This window comes from Sus scrofa, chromosome 1 (genome assembly GCF_000003025.6).
Source record: "Sus scrofa isolate TJ Tabasco breed Duroc chromosome 1, Sscrofa11.1, whole genome shotgun sequence".
NCBI classification, from domain to species: domain Eukaryota; kingdom Metazoa; phylum Chordata; class Mammalia; order Artiodactyla; family Suidae; genus Sus; species Sus scrofa.
Window position 1 is genome coordinate 98883141 of NC_010443.5, and position 18782 is coordinate 98901922.

Sequence of the window (18782 nt, forward strand, 5' to 3'; positions counted from 1 at the left end):
GTCAAACATTACCTTCTTAATAAAAGAATTATTAACAACAAGACCATATCAGCACAGTAAATTTTATACCAGTGGTATCTTTCCTTATCTGAGCCTCAACAAATTATAGAAGACAGACAGGGAAGAACATTATGCTTTTGGTTAAAACATTATAAGATAATCTATGTAAGAGACTGAAAACAAATATACAAACTACACCTCACCCCACCTCACCCCCCTAAAAAAATCCTAAAACAAAACCTTTTAACTGTTTACTGGTGTTAACTCACCACATGCAGACAACTGTTTCCCTGCATCTTATGTACCAACATCCCTTGCATGGATCTTTCTAAAACACAGGATGTCATGGGTTTTCTGCTTACTACCATCATTTCCTTTAGGCTACATCATGCTCAGAATTGTCTGTTTATACTCACTCACTCATTAGGAAACAAGCCCTCTCTTTATAGGCTTTTGCTAACACGAGTAATACACTGTTATATCTAATTTTGCTACTTAAGCCAATGGTTTCCTCCTACAGCTTGTGCTGCAGACAGGTTCTTTTCATCACTTTTTTTTTTGTCCTTAGTGTCATTCTGACACAGAATAAGCTTTTTCAAATGAATTATAATATTCCATGTTTATTCATTATTTTCATCTTTAATGCTGAAAAAAATGGCCACCAAATCCCTGGTGAATCCTGCTATCACCCTATAAAAACTGCTGCAGAGGGGACATTCTTCTTGCCACAAGCAAGCTGCTATTTCAGAGATGTTCACAATTGTATTAATGCATGAATAGTCCAACATTATTTATATATTTTGTATTTCAAGTATAACCTAAAATCTTAGTGAAGTAGCTTAGTTTTCATAGAAATATGGACTTCCCGTTGTGGTGCAGCGGAAATGAATCTGACTCAGAACCATGAGGTTGCAGGTTCAATCCCTGGCCTCGCTCAGTGGGTTAAGGATCCGGCATTGCCATACGCTGTGGTACAGGTCGCAGATACGGCTCAGATCTGATGTTGTTGTGGCTTTGGCATAGGCCAGCGGCTACAGCTCCGATTCGACCCTTAGCCTGGGAACCTCCATGTGCCGCGGGTGCGGCCCTGAAAGGACAAAAGACAAAAAAAAAAAGAAAGAAAGAAAGATTTTTGTTTACACACTAGTGATAAAGGAAATACATGATTGCTTATAGGAGTTTTTGTCTATGAGCAAAAATTTGGAACCAATTTCACTCACCTAGTGAAGCACAGTCTGCATTTATGTGATGTCTGGCAATGGTACTGAAAAAGAACTACAACATTCTAGAAACTGAGTTCAGAGAGCATTAAAGCTTTTTTTTTTTTTTTTTTTTTTGTCTTTTCTAGGGCCGCTCCCAAGACATATGGAGATTCTGAGGCTAGGGGTCTAATTGGAGCTGTAGATGCCAGCCTGTGCCAGAGCCACAACAAGAAAGGATCCAAGCCGCATCTGCAACCTACACCATAGCTCACGGCAATGCCGGATCTTTAACTCACTGAGCAAGGCCAGAGTTCGAACCTGCAACATCATGGTTCCTAGTTGGATTCGTTAACCACTGACTGAGCCACGACGGGAACTCCCAGAGAGCCTTAAAGTTAAGCCCATTGAAGGGACAGGACACTTGGGAAACTGAGTGGAAAAATCAACCTCCTCTTAGTCAATCTCATCAGGAATACGCTGCAACTGTGACTGGCTACTTGAACGTGGTGGGTGGGCACTTAGCAGCAAAAAGGAACCAAGAGGATATAAAATTATTCTAGAGAACAGCAGCCAGTGCGTCTTGGAGGACTTGATCCAGGCTGAGTCACAGGTAGTGGGTAGCTGTTAAGGACCTAAAGGTCAGGGAAACCTGTCATGCTGTGTGCTCTCTCCCTCTGTGCTGTGAAGTCATCTCTATGTGCACTGTCTCCTACACTGTAAGAGTCACACCCCTGCCTTCATCTGCTGGCATCTCATCAACCTTGATCATGACGTCTGTAACCTGGCAAACATACATACCCTCCTGGGAAAAGAAATTACTCTTCAAAATATTATAAAATACAAAAACCATGTTTAGTGTGATACTCACAAGATTTTCCATATCTGTACGAGCCAACATGTATGTTCTAATATTACTATTCTGATGCAGCAATGTATACAAAAGGAGGGTTGCTTGATCAGATGTCTGCTGTTCACAGAGGGCCATGTACAAACTGTTAAAGTTAATCTGGAAAGCATGTGGATTTGATGAGGGGAAAGGACTGCTATCTGGAATGCAGAAAACAACATTTTAAAAGTATTATATTAGCACTTTCTAGACTGTGCATTAAATATATATAATAAAAGCCATTAATACATACAATTAAATTTCTACTAAGCTGCTACATTTCAGATTCAAATTTTCAAGCTGTATTCTAAATTTTACCTAAGAATGAACTAAACTAATGTAAAACCTGACTATAGTTGATAATAGTATACTCAAAATTTGCTAGTCGAACTGAAATGTTCTCATAAAATAAAATAAAATAAAATAAAATAAAATAAACATAAAAACCTAACCCAAACCCCAAATGGGAGTTTATTTCCCTGTACTATTCTAAACCATGGATTTCCACTGATTACAAATATTTGAGCAAATGTTCTGTAACAAAGTGACTTTTTATTTTTTTTAAAGCCAAATATAAAAAAAATACTATTTTTGCACTAATATAGATGAATTAAACTATCATTAAAAATATGAACTTAGGAGTTCTCTGGTGGCACAGGGGATTAAGGATCCAGCGTTGTCACTGCAGCAGCTTGGGTCGCTGCTGTGGCATGGATTTGATCTCTGGCCTGATAATTCCATTTACTGCAGGCAAGCCCCCCCAACAAAAAATACATACATACGGATACACACACACACACACACACACACACACACATATATTTAAAAAAAATATAGCTATGAAATGAGGCAAACGGTCCTCTAATACATAAAATTTAACCATGGCACTGAGCTCTTTTGTTACCAAAACTAAATCTCCACCAGCCCTAAATAAAAATATCGAGACACAAACAGAAAATCCTCTTATAAGACACAGTTAAAAAGAAAAAACTGCCTTGAAGATGTTAATTTTTTTCAAATGAATCATCACAGCTGAAATATTCACCAATGTCATTAATCTACTTATGAAGAAAACAGCTAGGATAACAACATATAATTTTGATTCCTTTTTTAAATTTTTTTGGTCACATTTGCAGCATGTGGAACTGACCCACAACTGCTAAGAAACTTTTTTTTTTTTTGCTATTTTAGGGCCGCACTCATGTGTGGCCTATGGAGCTTCCCAGGCTACGAGTCAAATCAGAGCTGTAGCCACTGGCCTACACCACAGCCACAGCAATGATGCATCTGAGCCGCATCTGCAAACTACACCACACCTCACGGCCAACACCCGATCCTTAAACCACTGAGTGAGGCCAGGGATCGGACCTGCATCCTCCTGGATACTTCATGGATACTGTGCGTCTTCACAGCTCCAAAAAGACCAAAAAAAGAAAGAAAAAAGAAATATATGCCAACAAAATCTTTGATAGCACAGTCCTGTGCCTCTTAGACTTTTCTTTCTAACCTTTACATCCATGAGAAAAATACATCTAAAAAATATCTTCAATTTTTCTTCAAAGTGCCCTCATCTTTTCCCTCCACATTTATAACACAGGTTATTTTTTCAATCCTAACACTGTATTTTTGACACTTAAAAAAACAATTGTTTTGTGAGAGCAACCTATACTCTGCAAAGGATGTGTTGGATGTACAGAGAGTATGCCAACATGACAGAACCTAGAGAAGACTCAGTGGAGGAAGATTCTGGACATACTACACTTCTTTACAATGGAAGCAAAGTAACATGTTCACCTGACTGCAAATGGAATACATTTGTTGTGTGTCTATACATTACTAGCTAGAAAGAACAATGAACCAGTCTTTACATGGACAGCTTTACGTAAATTATCCTTTATTTAAGCCATAGGACAACCATGTCATTAGTCTAACCAGTTTTACAAAGGATGAAAGAGAGGCTTGGAGAGATTAAATAACTTTTCCAAGGTCATCTCTTAGTATAACACAGATCAGTTCCTGTTGTTTTCACCACACTATATCATTTCTTATAATAGTGGCAAAAATTGAGTTTGTCCTCTGATAAATGCTCATTTAATTCTTACAAGAACCTTATGAGATAGAGATTATAATACCTGTTTCATCAATAAGGAAACTAGTATTTTAAGATTAAAATCTGAGATATGAACTCAGGTCAATCTAACCCAAAAGCCAATGTTCTGAATCACAGTCTCTCAAAAGATGACTATCCCAGGAAGGTTCAACTCTAAACAGTAACATCTGGCCAGAGCAGCAAAAGTAACAATAGCAGAGATCAAATACTGAACACCTGCTAGGTTGCAAAATCTGAGCTCATCATTTTAAAGCCTTAGCCTGTTTGGTACTTATACAAATACTATTAGGTGATACTATCTTCATTTTACAAAAAAGCCATTGAGGCTTACTGAGATTAAGCAAGCTGTGAAAGGCCTCATAGCTCTGAAGTGACAGAAGTGTGGCCTGAACTCAGGTCAGCTTGACTCCACAACTGCCTTTCCTAACCCTTGAGTCACACTGTCACCAAGAAGAGTACAGTAATGAGAATGGAAAACACTAACTAGATTCAGGAGTTTCTATTCTTACCTATCAAACTGTTAGAGACTCACATCCCCCTGCAAATAATAACGCCAGAGTCAGCAAAGGCACAACTAACTGGCACCCACTCTCTATAAGAAACATGTATCAGAACAGCTCCAGAAAGGAACTAAGCAAAGAGCACCAGAAACCTTAAAAATGTTCCTATCCAATAACCGCCCTTCTTACCATCTTCATTACATTAGTGTTAGATGTATCTTGAAAATCTAGCAACCATGCTAACCTTGCTTTTAGAGTGCAGTCTTTTGGTCAGTGATTACTGTTTCAACATGGAACTTTCTGCAAAGGCTCTACTTCAGGGTTTGGCAAATTACAGCCCACGGGCAGCCCACCACCTGTTTTGGAAATAAAGATTTACTGGAACCCAGCCATGTTCACTTGCTTAAGTATTACCTACGTTGCTTTTATGCTACAATGGCAGTTAAGAGGTGGTGACAGAGACCACATGGCCCTGCAAAGCCATCTGCCCCTTGCCGAAAAACTTTGCTGAATTCTGTTCTTATTTTTCATCCTATAAAACTCTACCTGCAATACAGACTTTGAATTAAAAATTTCAAACAACCTATTATTTGGAGCTTTCCAGATTAATTCCTACCCCTAATAAGGTAGGACAGGCAAATCCAAATTAAGCACATGCTGGCTTGGTTATCTCAGAAAGAAAAGTGTAAATATAAATGAATATAAGGAACTGCTGGCCTCATGTAAGATTTACTTGATCTTCCTGAGAATACAGACATAAAATCTAAGCTTCTCTCATCTTTAACTGACATGAAAATACACAATTCAACAAGTAATCTCCACAACTGAAAGTCGGTAAACAAAATGGAGTAAATAATACCTTTTTTCCTCATTAGAAAAAATACTCAGAGAAAGAAACCCCCACAAACCTTGAGTATTCTTGAAGGACATGATGGCCTGTCTGTAGGGGTTTGGTGCGTCTGCAGCATCTGTCAGGTTGGCCAGCACCAGCAGAAGCAGGAGACTCTGGTTGGCCAGAGGGGAAGAAAGTTCTGGAGCAGCAGCTGCTTTGCTGCCCACACCACCCAGTGTGAAGACAGTCCAGAGTCCAGCTTGAGAAGAAAACACACAGTTAAAATGCGCTGGGACTAGTAAAATGAATCTATTTCTGTACAACATTCTATACTTGCTCATATTTTAAAGTTTGGAATAACACTCTCTTCTTATGAGAGCAAAACCAGTCCTTAATTACAAAATTCTGTTTTTTTGTTTGTTTGTTTGTTTGTTGTCTTTTTGCCATTTTTGGGGCCGCTCCCATGGCATATTGAGGTTCCCAGGCTAGGCGTCAAATCAGAGCTGTAGCCACCGGCCTACGCCAGAGCCACAGCAACGTGGGATCCGAGCCACATCTGCAACCTACACCACAGCTCATGGCAATGCCAGAGCCTTAACCCACTGAGCAAGGCCAGGGATCGAACGTGAAACCTCATGGTTCCTAGTCGGATTTGTTAACCACTGAGCTACGACGGAAACTCCTGGAAATTCTTATATTATTGCCCAAGGATATAAAATTTGTAAAGACTATCATTCCCCATTCCGATAATTCCACTTCTACTTCCCATAGATAACCAAAATACTACTAAGTCCCTTACATATCTTTCTTGATTTTTCTTTGTATTATCAAAACATTACATAAGAAAATTTCATGTACAACTTTATAGCACTGTACTTGAAAACCAAAGCAAAACATTAAAATGTCTAGGAAAAAACAAAACATTAAAATTGGCCAAAGAAGATGAACACCTAAGTGGATAAATAACCTTAGAAGAGTGGAAGCCAGGGTCAGAGCTAACCCTTAAAAAAAAAAAAAACCAAGTGCAGATTTTTTTTTTTTTTTGCAAAGTAGGTCTACTAAACCCTCAAAGCACAGACAATTCTCATATTATGTATGCAGCTCCAAAATATAGAACAAGGACCATATGTACACAATTCATTTGACAAGGCCAGAAAAAATCTCTTTGATACACAATTGTATAAAGAATTCATTTAAAACAAAAGAGAGAAATGAACAGAGATATTTATTTATTTATTTATTCATTCATTTTGCTTTTTAGGGCCACACCCGCAGCATATGGAGAGTCCCAAGCTAGAGGTCAAATCGGAGCTATAGCTGCCAGCCTTTGCCACAGCCACAGCAACGTAGGATCTGAGTCACGTCTGCGACCTACACCACAGCTCATGGCAACGCTGGATCCTTAACCCACTGAGCAAGGCCAGGGATCGAACCCACAACCTCATGGTTCCTAGTCGGATTCATTTCTGCTGCGCCACAAGGGGAACTCCTGAGATATTTAATTTTATGGCTGCACCCACCTGGAAATTCCCAGGCCAGAGATTGAATCTGAGCTGCAGTTGTGACCTATACTGCAGCAGCTGCAATGCTAAATACTTTTAACCCACTGTGCCAGGCCAGGGGTGGAACCCATGCCTCCACAGCAACCCACTCAGCCACAGCAGGTACTCCACGAATAGAGACTTTTTTTTTTTTTTTTTGTCTTTTTGCCTTTTCTAGGGCCACTCCCGTGGCATATGGAGGTTCCCAGGCTAGGGGTCAAATTGGAGCTGTAACCACCAGCCTACACCAGAGCCACAGCAACACGGGATCTGAGCCACGTCTGCAACCTACACCACAGCTCACAGCAACGCCGGATCCTTAACCCACTGAGCAAGGCCAGGGATCGAACCCGCAACCTCATGGTTCCTAGTCAGATTCGTTAAACAGTGAGCCACGACAAGAACTCCCAGAGATTTTTTTTTAATAACCTAAATTAAAGACAAGCAGGTGAAATCTTGTAGAAAAATCTGTTAGAAGAACAGATGCATCATGATCAAGGTTTTGACTCTGAAATGTAAGAACTGTTCACCATTAAAAACCTAAGGTTCCTCAGAAAATTAAAAAGAGAATTACTATATGATCCAGCAATCTTACTCTTGGGCATATGTCTGGACAAAACTATAATTCAAAAATATACATGCACCCCTATGGTCACTGCAGCACTATTCACAATAGCCAAGACATGCAAACAACCTAAATGTCCATTGACAGAGGATTAAAGAATATGTAGTACACAGATAACAATGAAATACTACTCAGCCATAAAAAGAACAAATTTTTGCCATGTGCAGCAACATGGATGCAATCAGAGATGATCATACTAAGTGAAGTCAGAAAGAGGAAGACAAATACCATGTGATAGCACTTAAATATGGAATCTAAAACATGGCACAAATTAACCTATCTACAAACAGAAACAGACTCACAGATATAGAAGAGACTTGTGGTTGCCAAGGGGGAAGGGAGGTGGGAGGGATGGATGGAGAATTGGGAGTTAGTAGATGCAAACTATTATATACAGAATGGATAAACGAGGTCCTACTGTATAGCACAGGGAACTACATTCAGTATCCTTGGATAAATCGTGACAGAAAATAATAATAAAAAGAATGTATGTACATGTGTAACTGAGTCACCTTGCTGTACATTAACACAACACCAAGTCAACTATACTTTGATTAAAAGAAACAAATTTAAAGTAAAAAAAATCTATTATATCTCTTCATTTTAAAAAGATGGAGGAAAAGAAAATATGGTCATCTAAATAGATAGGAATTTTTTAAAAAAAATTAAACTTAAAGCTTATTCTTATTTTAAAGAAAAAGAATTCTTAGGAACTAAAAAAGGAAAGAAGCCACTTTAGTTTCTCACGTCTATCTAATAAGAAACCCCTAGTGGTCAAACATTGGAAGAATTCCCATTCATGTCACCAGCATCAGCACTGTACTACTTGAGCTCCAAGCAAAAGCATTAAGGCAAGAATCCCACCCCCGCAAAATAAAAGAAACAGAAAAACATTTGTTATTTGAAAACAATATGATTGAACATTGTTCCATACAGCAGCCTTGAGCCACTGTGTGTACTGGGCACTTGAAATGTAGCTACTCCAAACTGCACTGTGCTCCAAGTATAAAATACACACTGAATTCTGAAGACTTAATATGAAAAAAAATTAAAATCACTCGCTTATTTTGTAATATCAATAATGTTGAAATTATAATATTTTGGATATAATGAATTAAAGTGTATTATTAAAATTATTTTCACGTTTATTTTTTAATATGGTTATTAGAAAATATTAAATTATCTATGTGGTTTACATCTATGACTCCCATTTCAATTCTATTGGACAGACTTACCCAGGAACATCAAGAGCATCGACTGACACACTATTAGAACTAACAGATTTTGTACAGCTCTGCAGCTAAATATTCAACATAAAAAAAAATCAAAAGCCTGCCTATATATGACCAATAAATAATTATAATGTCCAATCACAACAGGAAAAAATCCAATAAAATATTCAAGAATAAACACAAAAGAAAGATGTAACACATTTAGGCAGAGAACCACAAAACTTGAGACTGAAAGTTTTATGAGATCTGAATTAATACAAACGTACAATATATTTATGTACAAGAAGACTCACTACTACAAAACTGCCCCTAAGTTCATCTAAAATTCAATATCATCACTATCAAAATACAAAGAATTTATGTAATATTTTGAAATACATTGTAAATAAAATATTGCTGAATATAAAACCATGTAAGAAAAAATTTTGAGGAATAAACTGGAGAGAAATGCTCCTAATCAAATAGCAAAATTTTTATAACGTTATAGTCATTTAAAAGTGTGATATGGGAGTTCTCCTGTGGTACAATGGGTTAGGATCCGGTGTTGTCACTGCTGTGGGTTGCTGGGGTCACTGCTGTGTTGCAGGTTCAATCCCTGGCCAAGGAACTTCCACATGCCATAGGTGAAGCCAAATAAATAAGCAAATAGAGGAATGTGTGATATGGAAGTAGACTAGACCAATAGTTCAATGGAAGAGAAATGACTTCAGAAACAAAATTGTATGTGTCTGAGGATTAACTTTATGATACAGGTAGTGTTCCAAATTGGTAAGAAAAAAAAAATCTATAAATGTCTTAAGGACAATAAAATTTATTCATTTCCCCTATTTAAACACACAGAAGTATCTGTTTAAACCTTGAATTGAGAAAGCCTTTTTCTTATGCAAGAAAAAAACCTAAGATACAAAGAATAATTTGACTACATAAAATTTAAATACTTTTATGTAATGAAATATATCATTAACAAGTAAGAGAGGAAGAGAAGCAATTTGCAACATACAAAACAGAAAAGACTTTTTTTTTAAAGACTTCCTACAAATCAGGAAGAGAAAGAAAGCTAATAAGCCAAAATAAAAGTGGGTGAGAAAGTCCAAAGCAAAAGAGAGAAAATTAATTAATATGATAATGAGATCACTGATAACTATAATATCAATGATATGATTCATAATACTCTTAGTATTGGTACAGAAAAATTACCAGCAGGAAGAGATCAAAGTGGTACCAGATTTTTGGAGGATATTTGGCACTTATCACTGAAATTAAAAATGCACACCCCCATCAGCAGGGTTTTTTTTTCTTATACTGAAGAACACTTGAACAGCTACGCAAAGATGCATATATAGGAATATTTACTATAATGCTGTTTATAATTGCCAAAAATAGAAACAATGTAGATGTTCACCAGCAGTAAAAGGTTACACAAGTTATGTTAATCCATACTATGGACTACAACATAGGGCCTATATCTATTTATTAACAAGGATTTTTCTGTAAGGAATATTGTTAAGTAAAGAAGTTGCATAAAAATGGAGGTAATAATTTGAAAATCACCTAAACCATATGTATGTATATGTATATAAATATACCTTTTTAAAAAACAGTAAGGACAAAGTGTATATCATACTGATAAGAGAAACTTTTTTTTTTTTTTTGGTCTTTTTAGAGCCACACCCACAGCATGTGGAGGTTCCCAGGCCAGGGGTCTAATCGGAGTTGTAGCTGCCAGCCTATGCCACAGCCACAGCAATGCCAGATCCTAGCCACGTCTGTGACCTACACCACAGCTCAAGGCAACGCTGGATTCTCGACCCACTGAGTGAGGCCAGGGATCGAACCTGCAGCCACATGGTTCCCAGTTTTCTGCTGTGCCACGACAGAAACTCGAGAGAAACTACTTCTGGTGTGGGATTCACAGAGGACTTTTGCTTTTTTGCATAGTTAAAATTTTTTTAATAGAAATATATCCATTTATTTATTTTAAAATAAATGTAAAATAATAAAATTAAAATAAAAGAACAAAAAGAGATGCCCACTGGTATACATTTACACAGGATATTGGAAAACCTCATCGATACATCAACAGGTAAAAAGGCTAATCACAAAACAAGATATTTATACACAAAATGCCCCATTTGTTTTTTAAACAATTGCAAACATATATACCTATGCATGTAGATGTACCTACAGGTGTCTGGGAGGGTGGACAGCTGACAGTGGTTACCTATCATCATGGGGCAGAGTAAGAGTGAAAATGGCTTGAAGGAGTCTCATATTTTGTTCAGGTTTTACTTGTTTGACTCTTTTAAATCATAGACATATTCAAGTATAACTTAAGCAATTAAACAACAGTAAGGAAAGAAGGGGGAGAAGGAAGAAAATTCCTGGTCACTAAACCCAGAAAATGTGATGCAATAAATACACAACTGGTCTAGGGATACAGACCTATGATTTTTATTTTTAAAAAGCACCTCCTGGGGTTCCTGTTGTGGCTCAGGGGTGATGAACCCAACTAGTATTGGTGAGGATGCAGGAGCAACCCCTGGCCTTGCTCAGTGGGTTAAGGATCTGGCATTGCCACGAGCTATGGTGTAGGTCACAGATGCGTCTCGAAGGCTGCACTGCTGTGGCTCTGGCGTAGGCCAGCAGCTGCAGCTCTGATTCCACCCCTAGCCTGGGAACCTCCATGTGCCACAGGCACAACCCTAAAAAGAAAAAAGGAAAAAAAATTTTAAAAAGCACCTCCTGATAACTCTGGGTAGGTGATAATCAACATGTTAACACCTGTCCACGATGGTGGCAAGGAGCATGATATTTTAATCTTTTACACGTTTAATTTTTTCATTACCTATTAAAATGGGCAGATGCCATTTTCACAAGATCACCTTTGTTCAGGAAATGAAATGCGTTTTTAAAGAAATTTCAAATGGATACCAAAAGAAGCAAAACTGATGAAATTTTAATTTTGTTTGAATAAAGGCAGATACTTTTATTTCTTCTCTACACTGTAAACAGTTCAATTTGAACATCTGTTCATTTCTAATACTGTGCATTTTTTATTGAACACATATAAAACTATGTCATGGATTAGCCTATCAATGTACCATTTCTTACACAATTTTAATCTTGCAAATCTCAAACTTCTTTTGTGACTCATTGGAATGATTTTACTATTAACTCTTAAGAAGCCATTATTTGAGGATTCCTATTGTGGCTCAGTGGGTTAAGGACCTAACGTTGTTTCTGTGAGGATGTGGGTCAATCCCTGGCCTTGCTCAGTGTGTCAAAGATCCGGCAAGCTGCAGTATAGGTCACAGATGCAGCTGAGACCCAGTGTTGCCCTGGATGTGGCACAGGCCCCAGCTGCAGCTCTGATTCAATCCCTGGCCCAAGAACTTTCATGTGCCGCAAGCACGGCTGTTAAAAAAAAAAGAAGCAGCAGCTATAATTTGAAATGAGTGATATTTATGAATTGTACAGTGTGGGAAATATAGTCGATAACTATGTGATATCTTTGTATGGTGACAGATTATAATTAGACTTACTGTGGTGATCATTTTGAAATGTATAGAAATATCAAATCACTACATGCTATGTAACAAGAACTGACAGAGTGTTATAGGTCAATTATACTTCAAACACAAATACAAATAAACAAGCAAACTCACAGAAAAAGAGAGGAGATTTGTGGTCACCCAAGGCAGGGATGGGGGCCAGGAAGGGAATCAGATGAAGGCAGTCGAAAGGTACAAACTTCAAGTTATAAGACAATTAAGAACTAAAGATGTACTGTATAACATGACAAACATAATTAACACTGCTGTATGTTATATATGAATTATCAAAAGAGTACATATATCCTAAGAGTTCTCACCACAATGAAAATTTTTTTTTCTATTTTTTTTAACTTAGTACCTATATGAGATGATGGGTGTTCACTAAACTTATTGTGGTAATCATTTCATGGTGCATGTAAGTCAAATCATTATGTTATACGCCATAAAGTTATATAGTGCTGTATGTCAAGCATATCTCAATAAACCTGGAAGAAAAAAAAAGCTGTTATTTGAAAGTGGGGATAATAACCCTCCTACCTAAGTTTCAGAGGTCCCCAGAGGAGTATACAAGAAAACATCAAAGCACACCACATATCTGGTCTAAACCTTCAGGGCAGGCACAAGCAAACTTGAGGCCGGCAAGAGAAATCAGCAAGGATTTGGTTTTTATAAACATAGGTATAATTTTAAGATGAATTTCTGCTAAGCATATGCCTTGTTTTTCATTAGGAAAATCTAAATATGCAGATAAAAATTATCAACTAATAAGTGATTTCTACACATTACAAATTTAAATTTATTCCAAACAGTGCTCATGCTATAGTTGGGAAACTTAAGGCATTTAATAAGAAAATTAAAAGTTATCTAAGAAAGTACAACCACAGCCAGTGTTATTTGCTTTGGGACTGATTTGTTATTTATCTTAACATTTTACAAATTTCCAGCCACTTCCTTTCACTCATAGTATGCTCCATAACTGCCTCCCCCTATCTCCACCACTGTGTGTTCCAGGATTACAACCAAAGAAAAACATATTTAGAAAGTTCAATCTGCAACAAAAATAATGCTTTCCAATGTAAAGTAAAAGTTTTTTGCTTGCTTTTTTGTTTGTTTTGTTTTGTTTGGATTCTCTTCATAGCAGCACATCTTCATTACTAGGAGAAATAAGAGTTGACTACCACCGGACAAATTTCACAACAAAACACCAATTCTCTTTTAATAGGACTTCAAGTTTCCTTTTATTTTTTTTTACCCCCTTCAAGTTTTTCCAAGAGGGCTGCAAAGCTGCTTATACTATGAGACAAATGAAAATCTTATGGAGAAACTATCCCACCCCACCCTGACCTGACCCACAGCCCTCCTCTCTCTGGTAAGCATCACTGCTCTGGGGCCTTTCCTTATAGGGAGAAATGAGGCACCCTGCCATTGCCTACATTGTAGTTTAAACTGGCCCATAATTTTGGACCAGAATTCTTCCAAAAGTTCATTTCTTTTTGCTGATCCAAGCCTCTGATCTATGACCCAAGAATCTTAGTGGAATTGCATTTTCCTGTTGGCAAAAAAAAGATTCTCTCCACCAGAAAAACAAGGGAAAGTTACAGTATATTTCCTTCTGTTCTAAAAACCAAATTAAGGATGGTCTCCAAAGTTTTTTAATTGCATCCCTCAGGACCTCCAAATAAACACTTAAAAGTCATCTAAAACTAAAAAAAAAGTACTGAAATTAACTAAAAGAATAAATCTAGTGTTGATGATTCAACTTTTTTAAAGGACTGACTCATTATTTATTCTTAACAACAAAAATGTGAGAAAAACAAAGTTTGAAAAATTGACACATTAATAAAATAATAATCAAAGAAAAAAGAACTTTCATTAAAAATTTTCTGGGAATTCCTGTCATGGCTCAGCGGAAACAAATCTCACTAGCATCATAAGGACGCAGGTTCGATCCCTGGCCTTGCTTAGTAGCTTAAGGATCCAGTGTCACCATGAGTTATGCTGTAGGTCCCAGATGCGGCTTGGATCCTGCATTGATGTGGCTGTGGTGTAGGCCAGCAGCTACAGCTATGATTCTACCCCTAGCCTGGGAACCTCCATATGCTGCAGGTGCGGCCCTAAAGAGACCAAAAAAAAAAAAAAAAAAAAAAAAAATCTGAACTCAATAGCAAACTATCAAGACAATGAAATTAAGGCAAATTACTGTTTTTTTATATTGCTAACCATGCCACTTGTCAAACTATCATTAATTTCTTATACCTAAAAAACATGTTATAAAACACTAATTATTCAAGCATAACTACACAAAAACTAATGATACTACACTATACTGTCATCCAGTTATAAAAATCTGCAACAAGGGTCACATTCATATATTTTGAACATGTAATACTGTTAACAAAACAGATATTATGAAAAAAGCAGGTCAGCTATTAAAAATACTTATGAAAATTCTGCCAGAGACATTTCAATCAAAACAGATAAAAGGCTAATCAGTCAATAAATACGTAGTAAGCGTCTAAGTGGTGCTAGGCCCTGCGTCATCAAAAACACAAAGGAGAAAAAAATCATACATTGTCTTTTGCGAAAGTTAGCAGAAAGGGGAAACAAATATTCAAATCATTTTTAATGCCATAATGATTAATACCTAGATTTTAAAACATTTGTACTTTTCCTACATAAATATAGTGAAATAAAGTTTCCCCAATAAAGTTACTGAACGTGCATTCCAGGGCAAACATTGGGGTACAGTAACTACCTGATCTCAATGCCATGCTCTCTCTTCCTTTTTATTACCAAAATGCCCTGGGATTTAGCAGGACAGAACTACACTTCACAAACTATAGGCACATGACTAAATTCCAGACAATGGGATGTGAGTGGGAGGAGCACATGCAAGTTCTAGGTTACATCCTTAAAAGGAAACGTTTCTCTTCAAAACCATTACCCTTCTCATGGGCTAGAACCCAGGGAAAGTGATGGGTAGACAGATTTAACTCCATATGTGAGGATGGATACCAGCAAGGGAATGGCAAAACAGGACAAAAGGAACTTCGGTCCCTGGATGTCCTCAGGAAGCAAACCTGACTACACTCCTGAACTAGCTTAGACTTTTATGTGAGAGATTTCATGTAAATCTTCTACCCTGTTTAAGCCATCAGTATCTGATCTTTACTAAGAGCCAAACCAATAACATAACACAATTATATATTAAAAGGTCCACAATATTATTGCTTGGTTAGAGACCTTTTAAAAAAAAAACTAAGAACAATTTTTAAAAAATTTTTGCATATCAAAACTTTTTGAAGTTTTTAAGATAAGTATAGATTCATATGCTCTTAAGAAAAAATTATATGTACCCTTTTATCCAATTTCCTCTAATGGTAACATCTTATTGTACTATAGGATAGTGACACTGATACCATCAAAATATAAAACCATTCCATCACCAGTTAGGAATATTTGTATGGGAAAAATATTTGATGATCACTTAACTTTTTGGAAGTTGAATTATTTTAAGGGTCACATACCAGCCACAAAATAAAGGCCCTATATAGCCCCAAATATGTACTGACGCCAGGGCACTTACACTCATCATTTAGCAAGATACTGCTATGGATTAGGCAGACTGCAAGAAACTAGATTAGACACTAATGATCCCCAAGACAATGAGTCCCTATCCATGAAGTTTCCAGTCTAAAGGAGAAACAGACATGAAACAGACAAGCAAATAAATAAACTGCAAGGAGTCTGAAGGAGAGAAAAAGAGTGTTACCTAAATGTCAGGATGACCCCTGAAGAAAAAATAGTTCAGAAATAGCTAAGAAATCAGTGATTAAAGAACTGATCACTGGTTTACAGACTTTTTTCAGGTTTACAATTCAGCTGTAAAAGCCATTCCACTTCTCCCTATGTTTTAACATTTTTCTTTCATTTCTTTTTCCTACTCTCTTTCTTGCTTAGAAAAATTCCTTCAAGGTCCAAGTCATACTCGTCTAACACATGAAGCAAAAAAAAAAAAAAAAAAAAAACCCGCTCTTACAGCACTTTGATTACAGCTCCCTCCAGCATTGTACTCGCCACAGTCTGACTTTGATTATCCTTATGTATGAAACACACGCACAAATTTTCCCGTGGACTCCTTGATGGAAAAGAGCTACATCTTTTTCATGTTTTATATTCCTTAGAGGGCTCCAACTTATAAACCTAATTTGCTTCTTTACTTCCATTTACCAGAGGATATTTTTACAGTGTATAATATAGACTTTCTATTTGATATTTTAAAGGTATATAAATAACAGATTTTGTATTTGCTATTTAAAGGGAAAGCATGCTACTTTAAAAGTTCTAAATACAGGTGTCAAAAATTGGCTTTAAACCTATATTTTAAATTATAATACTTCAATGTTGATGAAGGTGCTAGGGGGCAGTCAGACACCAAGCGGTAGGACTGTAAATGTGATGCACTGTCACTGTCCCAAGCATTAACAACATACAGATTATTTGGCCTAGCAAGTTCAATTCTACAATTTAGTCTAAAGAATGAATACAAAGGTCAAATTCAAGAGCTATCTATCTTAAAACTCAGTAAAAACTCAAACACTTAAATATCAAATAAGAAGGATCTGGCTGAATTAATTGTGACATATTTCATCAACACAACAGAAAACCAAGCCCGTGGGTAGAAATCCAGGCATATCCCCCAGAATGTCAACAAAAGGTTATTTTCCCAGTACAATGTCACCTAGTTTTCATTATCTAACCCTCCTAGACTATTTCACTCAGTTTAATGCTTTTCAACTAATGTTTACAAAAATTATATTTTATATTTATACCTCCCAAACTCAAAACACTCTCAACAAAATAATGTATTGGAGGAGGGGGGAATCAAGTTTCATTGCAAAGATAATTGGTATGACAGAATTGTTGACATTTTGAAACTGAACTGTGTCTTAAAAAAAAAAAAAAAAAAGGAGATGAATGTCTCAGATGCCATTGGTAACTAACAAGGCATTTTGGTGTCATGCCCTGTGTAAGCCACTCTCCACCACTGGGCACACACGCTAAATGTGTTTCCATAAACCCTTTCACATGGAGCCTTCAGTTTTGCAAAGTGTTATACAATAAGAGGCAAACGTTGAACAGGTTTTAAAGAGTGAGAAAAAAATGACTAAATGCAAGAGAGTAGATTACTATTTACCAAACTACTATTCAATCATCATCACTTTGATCAAGAAGTCAGGTTTTTAAGCATTTTATATAAAAACACTGTTTAGTTTGCTAAACAGTGGTATTTAGTGCGCTTTAGAAAACTGACTGAATATTTTGTGATATTACATACATAACAACTTAAAATTTTTAAATAGGTTCCAGATCAGTATTTTCAGCAGAATGTCTGATTTTCATGAATAGATTACTGATATCAAATGGTAGATGTCTGCATTCCACAACTATTTTGGAAGACCAATGGTTAGGATCTGACTACAAAGGAACACAAGCAGACTTCTTAGAGTGACAGAAATGTTCAAAATCTTGGTGATGGTGGTTATTACATGATTGTACATACTTATAAAACTAACAGAAGGTAAATTTCACTATATATAAAATCATACCTCAATAAACATGACTATTCTTTTCCTCTCTAAAAACATGTTGGCATGGATGAGGAGCAAGTTGAATTCTCACATACTACAGTGACAGTGTAAACTGATGAAAACAATTTAGAAAACTGTTTAACTGTAACCACTATAGTAAATGGTGCACAACTAGGATCCAGCAATTTCCTTAATTATTATATCCAATAAAGTGCTTAAGTACATGCCAAAAAAATGTACAAAAATGTACATAGCAGCATCATTTTAACAGGCAAAAGTTGGAAATCATCAAATACATATTGTAATATAAAGGATAAATAAAATGTGGTGTTAGTCTTAAGATGGAATAATATACAGTAATGAAAATGAACAATGTAAAAATATGAATGATTTCACAAAAAAAAAGCAAAAGAAAGAAGACATAAAAAAGAACATACACAGTCTATATAAATAGACTCATATGCTCACAGTGACTTCTGGCTCATAGTGACTCATATACTCATTAGTGCCAGAAGTCAGATCAGTGGTTTCCTCTGCAGCTAGGAGAGGGGTTTCAGGGGTGCTGGAATTACTTGACCTGACTAACAATCACATGTATCACTCACTTTATGATAATGAATTGAGCTATACACTGCTTGTACACTTTCTTATATATTAAACTTAAAATGTTTACCGCTAAGAAAACACAGCATGCATCTCCTTTCGTAAG

The 18782-nt window shown here is 36.5% G+C and overlaps 1 protein-coding gene across 7 annotated transcripts in view; it reads right to left on the reverse strand.

The window, feature by feature from the left end:
- The window catches only part of DYM (dymeclin), a 382159-nt gene that overhangs the window by 240635 nt on the left and 122742 nt on the right, over positions 1-18782 (reverse strand). For all 7 annotated transcript variants that reach the window (XM_021092922.1, XM_021092897.1, XM_021092955.1 and 4 more), the window contains exons 9-10: positions 5607-5789; positions 2071-2249 (exon numbers count right to left, since the gene is read on the reverse strand). In XM_021092922.1, the coding sequence (XP_020948581.1) occupies positions 2071-2249; positions 5607-5789 (362 nt within the window). The remainder of the gene's footprint in view (positions 1-2070; positions 2250-5606; positions 5790-18782) is intronic.